Here is a 17,718-nt window from a genome sequence, read left to right as displayed (position 1 = left end):
AAAATCTAATTACAATATCTAAAACCATCAATGATATATGAGGAATGATGTGGATATTTTCCTCTGGCTTTATCGTTGGCGAGGCGCGATCGCAAATGAGTGTGCTCTGTCAGAACAATTTTCTCGAGATTGGTGACAGACAGACACCTCTACGCAAGTCTAAAAAAAATTAAATATGTTTGATAAATTTCATACGCAGCAACATGTAACATAACATTCATCAAACGAAAAATCATACCTACCTCTACTCTCCATTTCAAACTTTTCTGAATTTCGCGCAGTGCCTTACTTCCACATAAGTATCGCAACAACTGTGACCATTAACGAAATGATGGGCACATAATCATGAACCTGAGAGACAAAGCAAACATTTAACGGGCAGTTTCTGGAAAATCGTTTGAGATAGATTGCAGGGCATGTTCCTCGATTTTGTCATCGCCGACCGGCCGAAAGGTGGCAGACACTTGTCGCACTGCACTTCCAAGTAAACGAATGAACTCGTTCAGCGCTTTGCCTGAAAATTCGTCACTGTGCATCGGCCATCGTATCCTGCGCGAACTCTACATCAGTGCTGACGGGCTTCCTTCGTTCCCGCCGTAGATTGCTTCATACTGGTCGACTCGTTCTCTCTTTCTGAAGCATGCAGCAGTGTAAGGCAAGTCGTGACTTCTTGTTAGTAGATGAAAGGTATGAAATATGTACGCAATTGCGAATATGAACTACCAGCAACTGTATAATGGAATGATGACAATGAAAACTTGTACCGGACTGCGATTCGAACCCGGATTTCCCCGCTTATCGCCAGCGGTCGCCTTACCATTTGGCTATCCGAGCACGAATCACGGTAAGACCCAAACTTCCATATGTCGTCAACCACAACCTGTACTCGTACGTCCATTATAAGGGAGGAGTTATATCTGAAAGTCACTTGCCCGGTGTCGGCAGATGAATACAATACTGCAATGCCTATGTTATTCCGAATAACTAGCCAAAGAAATTGGTACATCTGTCTAATATCGGGTAGGGCCCTGCGAGCACGCATAAGTGCCGCAACAGAACGTAGCATGGACTCGGCTAATATCTGAAGTAGTGCTGGAGGGAACTGACACCATTAATCCTGCAGGGCTGTCCATAAATCCGTAAGAGTACGAGGGGGTGGAGATCTCTTCTGAACAGCACGTTGCAAGGCATCCCAGATATGCTTAGTAATGTTCAGGTGGGGGAATTTGGTGGCCAGCGGAAGTGTTTAAACTCAGAAGAGTGATCCCGGAGCCACTCTGCAGCAATTCTGGATGTTTGGGTTGTCGCATTGTCCTGTTGGAATTGCCGAAGTCCCTCGGAATGCACAATGGACCTGAATGGATGCAGGTAATCAGTCACATACGTGTCACCTGTCAGAGTCGTAACTAGACGCATCAGGGGCCCTATCACTCCAGCTGCACACGCCCCCCACATTTACAGAGCCTCCATCGACTTGAACAGTCCCCTGCCGACCAGGCAAAATGTTTCCAGTCTTTAACAGTCCAATGTCATTGTTGACTGGCCCAGACGAGGCGTAAAGCTTTGTATCGTGCAGTAATAAAGGGTACACGAGTGAGTAGACCTTCGGCTCCGAAAGCCCATGTCGAGAAGTTTCGTTGAATGGTTCGTACGTTGACACTTGTTGACGGCCCAGCACTGACATCTGCAGCAATTTTGCGGAAGAGTTGTACTTCTGTCGCGTTAAACAAGTCTCTTCAGTCGTCGTTGGTCCCGTTCTCGCAGGATCTTTTTCCGACCGCAGCGATGTCGGAGATTTGATGTTTTATCGGATTCCTGATACTCACGGTACACTCGTGAAATGGTCGTACGGGAAAATCATCACTTCATCGCTACTTCGGAGATGCTGTGTCCCATCACTCTTGCGCCGACGCTAACACCACGTTCAACCTCACTTAAATATTGATAAGCTGTCAGTGTAGCAGCAGTAATAAGTGCGCCAGACACTTGTCTTATATAGGCCACAGAGGTATACTTCAAGAGTTCTATCCTTAATTAAACATCACTGAGGATTTTCACGAAGACACCTGTCTTAACCACTTCCACTCAATACTATTTTCGTCTTACCTCTGTTTTCCCTCCACCCATTTTCTGCCAAAATGATTCCACAAGAAATCCACTTAATATTCTTCCAACTCTTCCTCAATTTGGCTAGAAGAGCTACAAACACCCTTAGCAATAGTATTTGCCACCTTAGAGATTTTATACGCCTTCCGGAATTTTATTTCGTTTCCTCGTCGCTTCTCCCGCCTAGAAGTTGCACAATAATGGCGGTTCACAGCAGCTCTGACGTACATCTTTCTACACAAGAACTGTCTTTCTGGTTCCATGATTTCTTTTGCTCCCAGGAACAATGGCCCGTCCCTGTACTGCCACTTCACTATGCTCTGAATTTCGAACATCGTATTTCAGTTTGAATTGCCGACATTTTTCTATTCCCAACGTCTACAAGTGTTAGGAAGATATCCTGATTATTTCTCCACCGATCTTCTATTACTAAGCGTAAATTCAGTACTTCTCGTGCAGTACCTTTGTCCCTCCTGAAATTAAACACGTCTTCCTGCTAATCTTCTCATCTCTACGTAACTACACTACTGGCCATTAAAACTGCTACATCACGAAGATGACGTGCTACAGACGCGAAATTTAACTGACAGGAAGAAGATGCTGTGATATGCAAATTATTAGTTTTTCAGAGCATTCACACAAGGTTGGCGCCGGTGGCGACACCTACAACGTGCTGACATGAGGAAAGTTTCCAACCGATTTCTCATACACAAACAGCAGTTGGCCGGCGTTGCCTGGTGAAACGTTGTAGTGATGCCTTGTGTAAGGAGGAGAAACGCGTACCATCACGTTTCCGACTTTGATAAAGGTCGGATTGTAGCCTACCGCGATTGCGGTTTATCGTATCGCGACATTGCTGTTCGCGTTGGTCGAGATCCAATGACTGTTAGCAGAATATGGAATCGGTGGGTTCAGGAGGGTAATACGGGACGCCGTGCTGGATCCCGACGGCCTCGTATCACCAGCCGTCGAGATGACAGGCATCTTATCCGCATGGCTGTAACGGATCGTGCAGCCACATCTCGAGCCCTGAGTCAACAGATGGGGACGTTTGCAAGACAACAACCATCTGCACGAACAGTTCGACGACGTTTGCATCAGAATGGACTATCAGCTCGGAGACCATGGCTGCGGTTACCCTTGACGCTGCATCACAGACAGGAGCACCTGCGATAGTGTACTCAACGACGCATCTGGGTCCACGAATGGCAAAACGTCGTTTTTTCTGATGAACCCAGGTTCCGTTTACAGAATCATGATGGTCGCATCCGTGTTTGGCGACATCGCGGTGAACGCACATTGGAAGCTTGTATTCGTCATCGCCATACTGGCGTATCATCCGGCGTGATGGTATGTGGTGACATTAGTTACACGTCTCGGTCACCTCTTGTTCGTATTGACGGCACTTTTAACAGTGGACGTTACATTTCAGATGTGTTACGACCCGTGGCTCTACCCTTCATTCGATCCCTGCGAAACCCTACATTTCAGCAGGATAATGCACGACCGCATGTTGCAGGTCCTGTACGGGCATTTCTGGATACAGAGAATGCTCGACTGCTGCCCTGGCCACCACATTCTTCAGATCTCTCACCAATTGAAAACGCCTGGTCAATGGTGGCCGAGCAACTGGCTCGACACAACACGCCAGTCACTACTCTTGATGAGCTGTGGCATCGTGTTGAAGCTGCTAGTTTCTTCTCCGCCTTCCTCATGTCCCACGTTTCAGTTGCATATGGTGCTATGTTCGAGATGTCGACTTTTAAGAATACGGTCCTCACTTATACATCAATGTCTCATACCACAAGAGTTCTTTTGTTGAAGACAGATTTCTTTGCCTGAACTAATCTACTTCATTCCTCCTCCTTCCTAATATTTTGCACCACTTTCGCCTCTGCTTTGTTTACCTTTAAGACTGTTCAGTATGTGTACGCTGCGCATTCCTTGCAATAGGTCTTGCAAGTCCTTCTTTCATCCAGCTAGAAGGGCTACCTAAGAATAGGCGAGTAAAAAAGGTGAGAGCATGCAGAACACTGAATATCAGGTTCACATTTACCGGAGTGCCATATGCGTTTTAAACATGTGATAGAGTGCAAGATAGGGCTGGTCGCATGCCGTCAGCGCTACTGTTGCCATGATGTTTACCTGCCGAATCGGACCGCTGATAGCGCCAGAGCTTTGTGTTATAATCTGTGTGCACCACGAGTTCACAAACATAATTGCAGACGTCTAGCTGCACTACAAGAAAAAAGTCAGAACAATGAAATGCACACCAGTGTCCAGAGCAAAGAAAGTTGGGGAATTGCTTTTCCGGTACAGTTGTTTTTGATTCTTCGTTCTCTTTTTCTTACCTCCATAAACATTGTTAGGAGGGGATACTGACCTGTCATCGACCACGCAGAAGTAGGGCAGGAAGTCATCGAGGCTCTGAGTGAAGTTGGGCAGCACGCAGTTGGCGAGATGGCGGCACTGTCCGGGACCTCCTACAGCGGTTGTGCACTTACGCAGCTGCAACTCCGTCTGTGAAGAAGAGAAAAAGTCCCTCAGCTTCGTGCTGGATATAATACAGGAGACATTGCAGGCGACATAACAACTCTCTGGTATCTTCGTTATCTTCCCCAAGCAAATAAGGGTATATGCCACTAGTCAAGAAATTATTCATTTTTACTGACTATTTCCTCCTAGATGCTACATATACTTAATTTAAAAAAGAATTCAATTGGGGCAGTCCATATGTCATTGAGACCCACTCCTTAACTGTGATATTTCGTTCCTAATTTTATCAGTGGGTTTTTGTAGCATTTCGTGAAGCAAAAGATTTTACTTAATACTGTGTATGGGTCATGCGCCTGGCAGACTGGCAATACTTCTCAAGGCATTGGTGTACCAACAGCCTAATCTCTAAGGTGTTACATCAGCAGACGAAGACCTTTAATCTTGCGTGCTGTCTAGGCCAGCAGGAGGCGGTACAAGTGCCACCAGAGATAGCTGGACCTGCGGACCTGTTTGCCCCAATGGGCCACGTGATTACGAATAGTTCCTGTAATATTTCCACGTGGGCTGGGTATTTGGAGTGACATAAACTCGCTTCGAGGCATCTTCCGGAGAGATCTGCGGCAGATACTTCAGAGTCTTGATTCGAACCTTCACTACATACGACGCTGCACCAGCCGCTGTCGACCAAGGGAGCCAGCGCATGCCTTCACCATCACCAGGACAAGGCCCCTGCATCGGAAATGACCAGGAGGTTGGTACCGGCTGTGGAACTTTTCTGCATTGTTTTGTTGTACTTCCAAGTCAATGTTAACTTTACTATTTCGTCATTATGGCCGTCAGCCTAACTTTGGATTTTTGTGCATTCAGTGCTAACACTGAACTTAAAACTATTGTAATGATAAAGTTTTCTCCAGGAGAGGAGTGTTGTGGTGTATGTACTTTTCAATAAAACTGTTCTACCTTGTTTACCAGGTTTGTGTTCTCATTGTGCCTGCGCTTAACAGATTCGTATTACTGAGACGAAACTACCAACAACTGTATTTTGTTTTGCCGAAAGGAATCTGGAAATTTCGTGTCTGCTTGAAAATTGGGCACTCGATCACGTACCCCTCGAACCCTCGGAATAGCGCCTCGTGACTGAGTTGCCCAGAGAAGACGCTTCAGCAGAGGCACAGTATCCTCATTACAGTACACCTCTCGGTAATTTCACAAGACCCTGCATTTAAGTTTGTGTAAAACATTTTCTGTCCAAATTATCTCAAAGACCTGGACAGTGATGAAACAAGTAGCACCTTACCTGGTTGACAGCCAGTTCATAGGACTGTGCAGTTCCATTCACCTCCAGTGTGACGTGTGATACGTTTTTGATGCTGTCGATCCAGGCGATGTCAGAGATATCCAGCCTCTTCTGCGGTTCTGTAACAGTAGTTATCTTAATGAGTAACTGTTTCTTGTCGACTAACCATGTACCGGCCAGTTTTTTGAAACATTGGAGATCCTTAGGTAGAGCGAACTGTAGGTTATGTTTGTCCCTTCGGTACTCAGACGGGAAGGCAATCCAATTAGGAAGTGACATCCACCACGAAAGCCAGCCTTTTCCTTTTTCAACTATGTGTCCATGAACCATCTCTGCACTTAAGTCGTCTTTTGTATGAATATCCTGGAATTTGATTTTAAGTTTTCCGTTTATCAGAATAATGAGTCTGTAATTATGCTCATTAACGTATGAATGGACTTGTCTAGACATTTCACACTTTAAGCGCGCAAATATATGTATTTATTGCTCGGTGCACTATTTCAATATGCATGTTTGTGTTGATACTGCTGTTGGCTCTAAAACAATATGCCCAATACCTGGTGGTTTTAAAATAATGTTCTTGGGGATACAGCCTAAACTCAGCTCTAATAGGATCTCAAATCAGTCACTCCAGTGCTAAAGGAAATACATGCTCAAATGTTAAAACCTCTCCTTCTTGCTTCATACTTCTCATTAGTTTTTAAGTTTCAGCTTGAGTTACCTTCGATTAATTTTAGCACATATAGCTTACCTCCACGCCTTGTCAGTGTTATTCATAAATCTTTTCACGGCTATTTACAGCTGTTATTTCGAGGAGAAGCAGTTCATAAGAGGTCAGTCATCGAAAGTGTGCATAAATAATACCTTTAACCAAACTCAAGGACCACAAATGTGTTAATCATACAAAACATGTTAGTACACAAAACAGAAGACATGTAGCAGTCGAGCTATTATTGTGACATATATCAGCAATTAAAATAAATTCAGACTGAAACAATCATATTATTTACCTAAAACATATCAGTATAAAAAATTAAAGTAAAATTCAAACCTTCCAGATCTTGACAATATTCTCAAATGAACACAAACACTATTTGTAATGTGACAGTTACTTAAAAATATCATACATCAAACAATGTACATTCGACACTATAGTTTTTTTTTTAATTTATTGGCCATTTCAAAACTGGAATGTCAATTACGATGATACGAACGTAAGGAAAATACAACAATCAGTCCCCTAGCAGAAAAAAATCTCCGAGCCGGCCGTGAATCGAAACCGAGTCCCTTCATTTAGCAATCCGCGGCGCTAAACGCGCAGCTACGAGGCGAACGAAATCGACGCACTATTTAAGGATTATTATTACTTCCTACTACCTTATGTATCCAATAATGGTTTGTAAGTTTCATCTAAGAGGTCTGATGTCGAACGAGCAGTTAGAGGTAGTGTTGGACATGAGAGGCACGTGATCATCACACCGATGTCCTAGCCGTTAACGACGGCCATCCGTAGTGGAGTCGCTGCTTCACACTCTGTGGTATCGACAGCTACGATGCCACGGCGTAGGTGCAAGTTCGTAGGTTGGCACTACACTGACACCGACGGCAGCACCCTCTAGCCGGCGCTGTGCAGCTCTACGAGCGCCGCTGAAGATTCAGCCCATTTGATTCCGAGTAGACGACCAAGCAACAATGTTTCTGTTTCATAGTGGGCAAGCGTTTGTAACTCGATGTACGGCTTTGCACCTACGTGCTCGTCTCAGCCAAAGTTAAGTACGTAGTAAAACTATTTTTATTTGCAGTACAAAGTGTTCTACCTCGCCTGCTCCTCCTAGCTTCCTACATTCGGCCTACCGTCAGTTTTCAGGAGCAGTCCCACGCGCTGCCTTCCAGGCGAGATACAAAACAATCAAGCACTGTTGAACATTTTTCATTCCATAGCTCAATGGACTCGAATTTTTTCCACAAGCGGGAATTCGCAGCAGTGTCCGATATCCAAACTGTATCCTGCTTGTGACTGTCTGGCATACTGACCACTAAGCCACTACCTGAGTGCATCACCACGGAAAACTATCCAGAGTAAAGCACCTCATGTTGATGCACGAATTACAATTACGTTATCTTACTTAATGTGGGTTAACTTTCAGATTCGTAATTGGTTCGTAATACAAGAACGAAGTTTTTGGTGAAGTTCAAAATGGTTCAAATGGCTCTGAGCACTATGGGGACTTAACTGCTGTGGTCATCAGTCCCCTAGAAAAAAATGGTTGAAATGGCTCTGAGCACTATGGGACTTAACATCTGTGGTCATCAGTCCCCTAGAACTCAGAACTACTTAAACCTAACTATCCTAAGGACAACAAACACATCCATGCCCGAGGCAGGATTCGAACCTGCGACCGTAGCGGTTGCGCGGTTCCAGACTGTAGCACCTAGAACCACTCGGCCACCCCGGTCGGCCTTTTGGTGAAGTCCTAGTGCGTAAAACAGGCGAGTATTATCCCTGTATGAGTAACTCTTGTCATTTACTTATGTATTGTAACACACTAGTTAATTACTTTCCTTCGGGCAGTTTATGAAATGATGAAAGACACACCATCCTCTTTAATTATTGTTTACTTTCCACTACTGACTAATTTTATTCTATTATGCCATTTTCAAACGGTAGTCGACGGATGAGAGCAAGTCAGCAGGCTGTCCAGGGACCAACATACGGAGGGGAAACAGAAAACTTACGACAAGTAGACGTGCACACAATTGGTACAAAAAGAAATTTATTTCTGGAATTCAAATTAACTATAATAGGTATAGATGTACTAAATAACGTGATATATGAAAATTTATGCCAGACCGGGACTCGAACCCTGATTTCCCGCTTGTACTGGCAGGAGAAAACGGACACATTTAGCTTCAGATTGGGTGAAGATAATGTGGGCAGGGATCTAATCCCGAGGCCTGGCCACGATGCCATCCCTCCGCCTCACATAGGGCCTCACATAGGACTGGCCTTTTTTTCTAGTTTTAGAAAATAAAACTTGATAGACATAAATTCAGAAGGAAACAATTCTTTTCGTCTAGGAAGAACGCAATGAGGGAAGGCTCCATAACAAGGGGATAAAGAAAACAGAACTATCGTATACCTTAACGAGTAAAGAAAAAGTGCAACATACTCGCAAATTAAGCACGACAACGTGGAAGCCTCTGCCCCATACACAGGCGAAAAACACGGCTTTCGGGACCCTTGTGACACCATACTACGTGTTGGACGTAGTGTCTGAGGAGCCATACGAGAGAATTAGTTTTCGTACGAGGGAAAAAAGAAAAGTCCGAACACAGAAGAAGTTCAACCAAGAAAGCAGTTTCAGTTGATTTGCTAAGGAAGCCAGTCGACGGATACAGTGCCCGTGTTCTCGTCCTGTGTGGTAATGCATCAAGTTGTGTATCGCAAAAACTATTCGGACGAGGACCAATGCGATGGAGGCGTTCGCTCTACACTCAGATTATGAGTGACCTTATATCACTGGAGGATAGGAATACGAATGTGAAATCACACTGTTTCCCGAATATTAATGGCGCGGCAATTTCAGCAGGGTAGAGGGTTGATTGTACTCCAAAAGGGAAGAAAAGATTTGGTGGTAAGATGTGTCAGTTACAAAATGTGGGCTCCCAGAAAACTTAGTATATTATAAAATTCACGTATGTGTCGCAATTTAGAGCGGATCCGGGCAACACATGCAGGGGAAGTCAGACTGGCCGGTCACAGACACTTAAATAAGCGATATGTAATGGAATGAGTAACTTGAGTATATATTAAGACGTTACGCTGTGTAAACAATGTTGAAGCCTTTACTTTGATAACGGGAAGCTCCAATCCTCCAATGAAAAGGGGCCTCGCTACCACTTCACACTGGAGTGAAATATATGACTTTTCCATAGGATACCACCGAATAATTGCATCAGTTTGCTATCATGGTGAGAAGCGTAAACTTCTGTGCAACGTAATACACGTTACAGGAAATATAAGAATCTAAGATCCGTTCTCTGTTAAGGAAGCTAAGGAAGCGAGGTTCGTGTCCACGAATTGCCCCTTCAATTCGATTCGTCACCTTTCACTCATTGGGTGCAGCCATTTTCATCGGGTAGCGATCCACGGCAATCCCTAACGATTTGCAGCGAACAACCACCGTTGCCCATGGAATGACAACTTGATGAAAACTCCGCAGGCCGAAAATGTACATACCATTCCTTAGGAATACCGTCGAGTCTCGGCGATTTTTGTGATGGTGAACTAACAATAAGGTGATACAGACCATCTTGAGTAAAGTCACTCAGAAATTCAACATTTAATGCATGAATAACCACGCAGTACAAGGGAGGAGTAAATGTGTCAGGGAAATAATATCAGTAGCACGGACATCATAAAGGTCGGTAAAGTAACTATAGATCGCTCTGGAAATGTCAAGTTGCCAAGTCATTATGTGACCTTCGGTGTGTGTGAGGGACGCAATACATTCTCTTTTTCGACGGACCTGCAACCGGATAAGTTGATATAAGGAGATAAATTCATCCCGTAGGAATGAGCCGGATTTTGCTCGCACTCTGAGCTCTTCCATTTAAATGAAAAAGCTTAGCCTTAACATGGTGGACATACATAATCCGCAGGTTATCTTATCTGGCACCTTAATAAAATTGTCGTAAGACGAAATAATAAGATTCCTGGGTCTGCGTGAGGTCCATCGTCATGTCAGCACCGTAACGCATTGACGCAATCCAGAGAAGCAGTTTTGCATCTCCTCACCACTATTCCATAAGAGAAAGCTAACAGTCCTGTAAATACAAGCTACGGGTCAAAACCACTCGAACGACAATCTCGAGGGAAGGATCCTTTAAAAAAGTTGTAGTCAACATCCAAGGGAGGCGATACAGTTTTACTGGTTGCGGCACGGGATTTAAGATTACAGATAATTCACAGTGATTAGTGAAACAAGTGAGTATCATGTCCATCGCTAACAATTGCTCATACAGAGAATGAGAAAAATAAAAATTATCGAATTTGCTGATGGAAGTAGCCGTAAAATGAGTACACCTGAGGAGAGTGGGACAGTGACTGATCCACGTATCAGTTACTTGTGAGGAGCACAACAAATCATCCATTTCCTTACTGAAATTTAATATGGCGGTCTGATCCACAGGGCGCAAAACTCAATAAAAATCTACGCCTCACCGAAGTTGCTGCGGAATTTTGTGAAATAAAAGATCTAGATCCTCTTCGTAGAAATGTGCTCGATATGTGGAATGTCCAGATCTTGAAGGGGCATAAAGAAGAATTAGAAACTTACAAAAAGGGCAGGCTATTTCTCAGCCGCTATCAAGAATTTCGAAATCGGTCAGTGGTATTCCCTCTCTGTAAAATAACAAAGTACCAGTAGATAGTTTAGAAGTCACATCAATGAAGTCAGAAAAGTCGGAAATAGAAAAATGATCAAATAACAGTTCTTTAAAAGTATCACGTCTGCTCCTGAATCATAAATAGACTGCCGCAGCGCCGCAAGTCTAAGATCTGAACTAACTCTGTTCACATTCAAGGTAAGAAAAATACAGGCCTGCGTCCCGCTATTAGAAAACAATTCAGATGATTACTTGCAAGTGACCTTTAAGGTCGCATATCACAGTCCATGGCAGAGTTAGTGGATGAATCGAATGTAAAGTGCTGGATCTCTCCCACCACCCTCTTGCAGCAACTCATGTCAAACTCGCTGTAAAACAAAGCTTAATTCGATAAATTTTAGAGCTGTATCTACATTTGGTGCATATGTAGATTTAGAGAAAGCCTTTGACGATGTTAATTGGACCACACTCCTTGAAATTTTGAAAGTAGCGAGAACAAAATATTGAAAGTAGCAAGGACAAAATAGAGTGAGCGAAAAGTTATTTACAACTTGAACAAAAACTGCAGTCGACGGACATGAAGTTGAATTCAGGTAGATTACATTGTATACCCTATCCCTGACGTTATTTAGTCTGTAGTCTGAGCAAGCTATGAAGGAAGCCAAGAAAAAATTTGGAAAGTGAATTAAAGCACAGGGAAACAGAGATAAAAATTTTGAGGTTTGCCGACAATACTGTAATTCTGTCAGAGGCAGACAAGGACTTACGAGAGCAGTTAAACGGAACGGACAGTGTTTATAAAATAGTTAATAATATCAACACCAACGAAAGTAAAATAAGCGTATGGGAATGTGCTCTAATTAAATCAGGCGATACTGAAGAAATCCGATTAGAAAATGAGATGCTAAAAGTAGCAAACAGTTTCTGGCCTCATCATAACAGTAAAAATAAACCACTCTTCCAGAAGTCTCTGAACATTTCCGTAATCAACAATACGCATCAACGTCTTCTAATGTCATCTGCAACTACCATCAGGTTGGTGCCTCTGTCTTTTCTCATTTCTTCGAATCCAGAGAAGCATTTCCGTAGTCCGTCTCTCAACGTGGCTGCATGCTTTGACAACACCTATTCAATTTCCATTACGGTTTGCAGTAGCTCCACAATGCAATTAATGTAATCTGAATAGAGAGCTAGTCTGCATTCCTAACTCGATTAAAATGCCACATGGCAAAGAAGAGAAAAACTGTGTTTTTAGTGCATGGTAAATAACACCAAACACCTGGAAATTTTGGAATTACAGAAAAGGAGTTGTGCCGTATAGGATTAAGTGTAAGATAACAGATCACGTCAACCACGCACACAAGGTAGCAGTTTGTGACGGTCATGTTTTGGAAACTGACTTTAAGGACCAAATGGTAGCAGATACTTGGAGTCTTTCACATAAACTTGAAACAAACAAGTTGAATCATCCACTGTATTATCAAATGTGAGACCTACCGATGGAACGATGACGACGGACTGGGAAGCATCAGCGCAGTGCTTACTCAGAGCTTTGCTGCCAGCCGATACGACGATGGATATTACAGCGTTCCATCAGCAACCTCGTTTTGAATTACTAGAGCAGCGAGTGAGTAATAGTGTTGTGATTCCATTTACACAGGAGGTAGCGAAGCTGGAAATAACGAAGTTAAACAAGATCAAAGCACCAGGGCGTGATAGAATTACTGAAGAAGTGTTGCATCATATATGTAACAGCGATATTAAACGAATGTATTTTGACAGGAAGTTTCCCAGAATCTGTAAAAATCTCTAATATCATTATACTAAAAAAAGGGGAAGGCAAAGATCGAAAGGAACCGAAATCTTACAGGCAGATTTGTTGGTAAATGTTCTGGCCCTCAGTACAGGAAAAGCTTCTGTGCCGCCGCCTGATGGACCACAGACAGGTAGTAAGTAGGCAGAGGCCCCTGCAGTACGGGTCAGGAAAGGAAAGTTCATCAAGAATGCGATAAATGATTCACTGAACATTGTGAACACCTCAGACATCAACTATGTTATAGGCGTAGTGATTCGTGTAGCTAGGGCGTTTGATGATCTATGGTAGCCTGTGGTGTTCAAAAGACTCAAACAGATGGCCTGTCCTGGGCGTCTCTATCAAAGTCTACGAAACAGGCATGCGCTGTTACAGTGTTCCGGAAAAAAAAATGTGAAAAACATCACCAGAAGACCACAGGGCTCCGTTTGCGGTCCAGAGTTCTGGGCTGTTGGCATGCCTAGAGCCTATGGTATATGCCAGTACAAGAGGTAAATTAGAGGAAAATAATAGGGTAGTTCTTGAAAAACTGAATAGCTGGTGCTTAGAAAACAGACTAACCATAGCAGTACACGAAACAATTTCCATGTTACTAAAAGAAACATTATCAAGAACGAGAAACCTGAGAATCAAAATTAATGACCATCTTGTGAAAGGAGTATGTAGGTACCCCGGTATCATTAAGGACGAAAAGCAAAACTTTCATGCAAAAAGCAAAAGTTTCATGCACATATAGATCTACATCTACATCTACATCCATACTCCGCAAGCCACCTGACGGCGAGTGGTACATTGAGTACCTCTATCGGTTCCCCCTTCTATTCCAGTCTCTTATTGTTCGTGGAAAGAAAGATTGTCGGCATTCCTCTGTGTGAGCTCTAATCTCTTTGATTTTATCCTCATGGTCTCTTCGCGAGATATACGTAGGAGGGAGTAACGCTTTCGCGATTACTAAATGATCCTGTAACGAAGCGCGTTGCTCTCCGTTGGATCTTCTCTATATATTCTAGCAACCCTATCTGGTACGGATCCCACACCGGTGAGCAGTATTCAAGCAGTGGGCGGACAAGTGTACTGCCACCTACTTCCTTTGTTTCCGGACTGCATTTCCTTAGGATTCTTCCAATGAATCTCAGTCTGGCATCTGCTTTACGGACGATTAATTTTATATGGTCATTCCATTTTAAATCACTTCTAATGCCTACTCCCAGATAATTTATGGAATTAACTGCCTCCAGTTGCTGACCTGCTATATTGTAGCTAAATGATTAACGATCTTTCTTTCTCTGCATTCACAGCACATTACACTTGTCTACATTGAGATTCAATTGCCATTCCCTGCATCATGCGTCAGTTAGTTGAAGATCCTCGTGCATTTCAGTACAATATTCCATTGTTACAACCTCTCGATATACTACAGCATCATCCGCAAAAATCCTCAGTGAACTTCCGATGTTATCCACGAGGTCATTTATATATATTGTGAATAGCAACGGTACTACGACACTCCTACTTCGGAAGATTTCTCTCCATTGAGAATATCTCCATTGAGATATCGCCTGCCAGAAAGGCATTAAAATCCTGAACAGAACAGCAACAACTGTCCAAAGAAGATTTCAACTGCCACCAAGTGCAATAAGAAAATACGCTATTGTGGGCTATGGGTCGAGCGTTTGGCTCATACAGTCAGAAAGTTTAAGGACACCACAGACAAGTGTACTTCTGCGCCTGAAAGGAGCGTATAGAGCAACAGTGTCTGAGATGCTGCTAGTGATGAGGCTACGGCTAGAGCTAGCTGTAAGAAAGAGAAGTGCACAATATTAGCTCCAAGAGAGTGAATATGGGAAGGTAAAGAAGAGCCACATTGAATAAAGAAATAAATGCATGCTTTGATAGACAATGGTGAGAATGGGACAGAGCAGAAACATGGAGGAGACCTTACCAGTTACCTCATAACACATAAGAAAGTTCAAGAAGGTCACGCTTTCTTCCACCGAAGGGAGTTACACTGTGCCTGTCGAGACATGATCTGTATCCCAGTTGCTTACTGAAAATATCACAGCGCGCGACAACCATTTGTGCATGTGGGCAGTAACCAGCTCCCCGAACCGTGTTGTGTGGGAATATCCCACTAGACAAGATGTTCCACACTACGGTCTTCGGTAATACAACAGTCTATAACTTTTTTTTTCTTAGTCAACTGTCTCCTGACTAGTTAGATGTGGCCAGCCACGAATTCCACTCCTGTGCCAACCTCTTCGTTTCAGTGTAGCACTTGCAACCTACGTCCTCAATTATTTGCTGGATGTATTCGATTATATGTATATGAGTGGGGGTGGAGGATGAGGGCCAGAGGAATGACTTCACACAAAAATTATGAAATCATCATTGGAAGTTAACATAATCTTAAAAACAGGAAGTCTACATATCAGACTTTCGAAAAATGATGGACAGCATGCTTGTCGAAGCAGTCAAATATAGAATTTTAAAAAGTGAGTACCTAGACTTATTTTAAGTCATCAGTCTTTTGATTGGTTTGATGTGGCCTGCCACGAATGCCTATCCTGTGCCAACCTCTTCATCTCAAAGTGGCACTTGCAACCTACGTCCTCAATTGTTTGATGTATGTATTCCAATCTCTGTCGTCCTCCACAGTTCTTACCCTACACAGCTCCCTCTTGTACAACAGAAGTTATTCCCTGATGTATTAACAGATGTCCTAACAACCTGTCCCTTCTTCTTGTCAGAGTTTTCCATATATTCCTTTTCTCACCGATTCTGGGGAGATCCTCCTCATCCCATACCTCATCAGTCCACTTAATTATCAACATTCTCAAATGCTTCGATTCTTATCTGTCCCGGTTTTGCCACAGTCCATGTTTCTCTTCCAAACATACGTTCTCAGAAATTTCTTCCTCAAGTTAAGGCCTATGATTGACACTAACAGACTTCTCTTGCCCAGGAATACCCTTTTCGACTGTGCTAGACTGCTTTTTATGTCTCCCTGCTCATCATGAATTATTTTGCTACCTAGGCACCAGAATTCCTTTATTTCATATACTTTGTAATCATCAATCCTGATGTTAACTTTCCCGCTGTTCTCATTTCTCATTGCTACATACATTCAACATATCCTACAACTTGCTTTCACTGAGGATAGCGATGTCATCAGCGAACCTTATCATCGATATCCTTTCATCTTGAGTTTTAATCCCACTCTTAAACCTTCCTTTAATTTCCTTCATCGCTTCTTCGATGTACGAGTGTAGACTGAACGCTAGGGGCGAAAGGTGACGTCCTTGTTTTACTCCCGTTTTAATCTTCGTCTTCCACCCTTCTTGTTCCCTCTTGGTTCTTGTACCTGCTGTATACCATCCGTCTTTCCCTATAGCTTACCCTTATTTTCCTCACAACTTCGAACATCTTGCACCATTTTACTTTGTCGAACGCTTTTCCCTGATCGACAAATCCAATGAAGGTGTCTTGATTTTTCTTTAGTCTTGATTTCACCATCAACCGCAACGTCAGAATTGCCTCTGTGATGCCCTTCTCTTTACTAAAGCCAACCGATGTTCGCCTAACACATCCTCAATTTTCAATTTCCATTCTTCTGTATATCATTCCTGTCAGCAATTTAGATACATGAGATGTTAAGCTGATTGTGTGATAATTCTCTCACTTTTCGACTCTTGCAATCTTCGGAATAGTGCCGATGATGTTTCTCCGAAAGGCAGATTGTATAACGCTAGACTCATACATCCACATACCAAAGTGTACTTTTTCTAATTATTCTCTTTCATCGATCAAGTGAAGTATTTGTTCTCTTATCCATGGTTTCTTCTCAGTTACCTTCTTTATATCTATGTTTTTCTTTCCAACTTCTGTGACTGCCCTTTTTAGAGATGTCCATACCTCCTCAACGGAACTGCCTACTGAGCTCTTCATTATCGCAGTATCTATAGGCTCAGAATCTTCAAGTGTATCCCTTCATTACTTAGTTCTTCCGTATCCGCCTTCTTTGTACATTGATTCTTCCTGACCAGTCTCTTAAACTCCAGCCTAGTCTTCATCATCTGATCTGTGATCTGAGTCTGTATCTGCTTCAGGGTGCGCCTTACAAACCAGTAACTTATTCCGGAGTCTCTGCCTGACTATGACGTGATCTAACTGAAATCTTCCCTTATCTCCCGGTCTCTTCCAAATGGACCTCCTCCGCTTGTTATTCTTGGACAAAGTATTCACTGTTACTAGCTAAAATTTATTGCAGAACTCATTTAGTCCTTGGCCTCTCTCATACCTAGTACGAAGCCCATATTCTCTTGTAACCCTTTTTTTCCACTCCCTCCCTGACAGCCTCATTCCAGTCCCTCATGACCATTAGATTTCCGTCTCCTTTTATGTGCTGAATTACCCGTTCAGTACCCTCATATGCATTCTCTATCTCTTCATTTTCGGCTTTGGTCGTCGGCATGCATGCGGGATCCATAGTTGTCGGTGGTGGTTTGCTGTCTGAACTGATGACAACAACCCTATCGCTGAACTGTTTGCAGTAATTCACTCTCTGCCCTTCCTTCCGATTCATAACGAATCCTACAAAAACTCATCTGACCAGAAATCC

General features: G+C 43.1%; 1 protein-coding gene across 3 annotated transcripts in view; it reads right to left on the bottom strand.

The window, feature by feature from the left end:
- The window catches only part of LOC124605452 (inter-alpha-trypsin inhibitor heavy chain H4-like), a 120,254-nt gene that overhangs the window by 8,874 nt on the left and 93,662 nt on the right, over nucleotides 1–17,718 (bottom strand). For 2 of the 3 annotated variants that reach the window (XM_047137138.1, XM_047137155.1), the window contains 2 exons: nucleotides 5,900–6,018; nucleotides 4,490–4,626 (listed from right to left, as the gene is read on the bottom strand). In XM_047137138.1, the coding sequence (XP_046993094.1) occupies nucleotides 4,490–4,626; nucleotides 5,900–6,018 (256 nt within the window). The remainder of the gene's footprint in view (nucleotides 1–4,489; nucleotides 4,627–5,899; nucleotides 6,019–17,718) is intronic. The other variant, XM_047137147.1, reaches the window with a different exon arrangement.

The sequence above is a fragment of the Schistocerca americana genome, chromosome 1 (assembly GCF_021461395.2).
Source record: "Schistocerca americana isolate TAMUIC-IGC-003095 chromosome 1, iqSchAmer2.1, whole genome shotgun sequence".
In the NCBI taxonomy this organism is placed as follows: domain Eukaryota; kingdom Metazoa; phylum Arthropoda; class Insecta; order Orthoptera; family Acrididae; genus Schistocerca; species Schistocerca americana.
The sequence above is the reverse complement of the archived record's forward strand: the minus strand, read 5'-3'. Positions and strand labels throughout refer to the sequence as shown.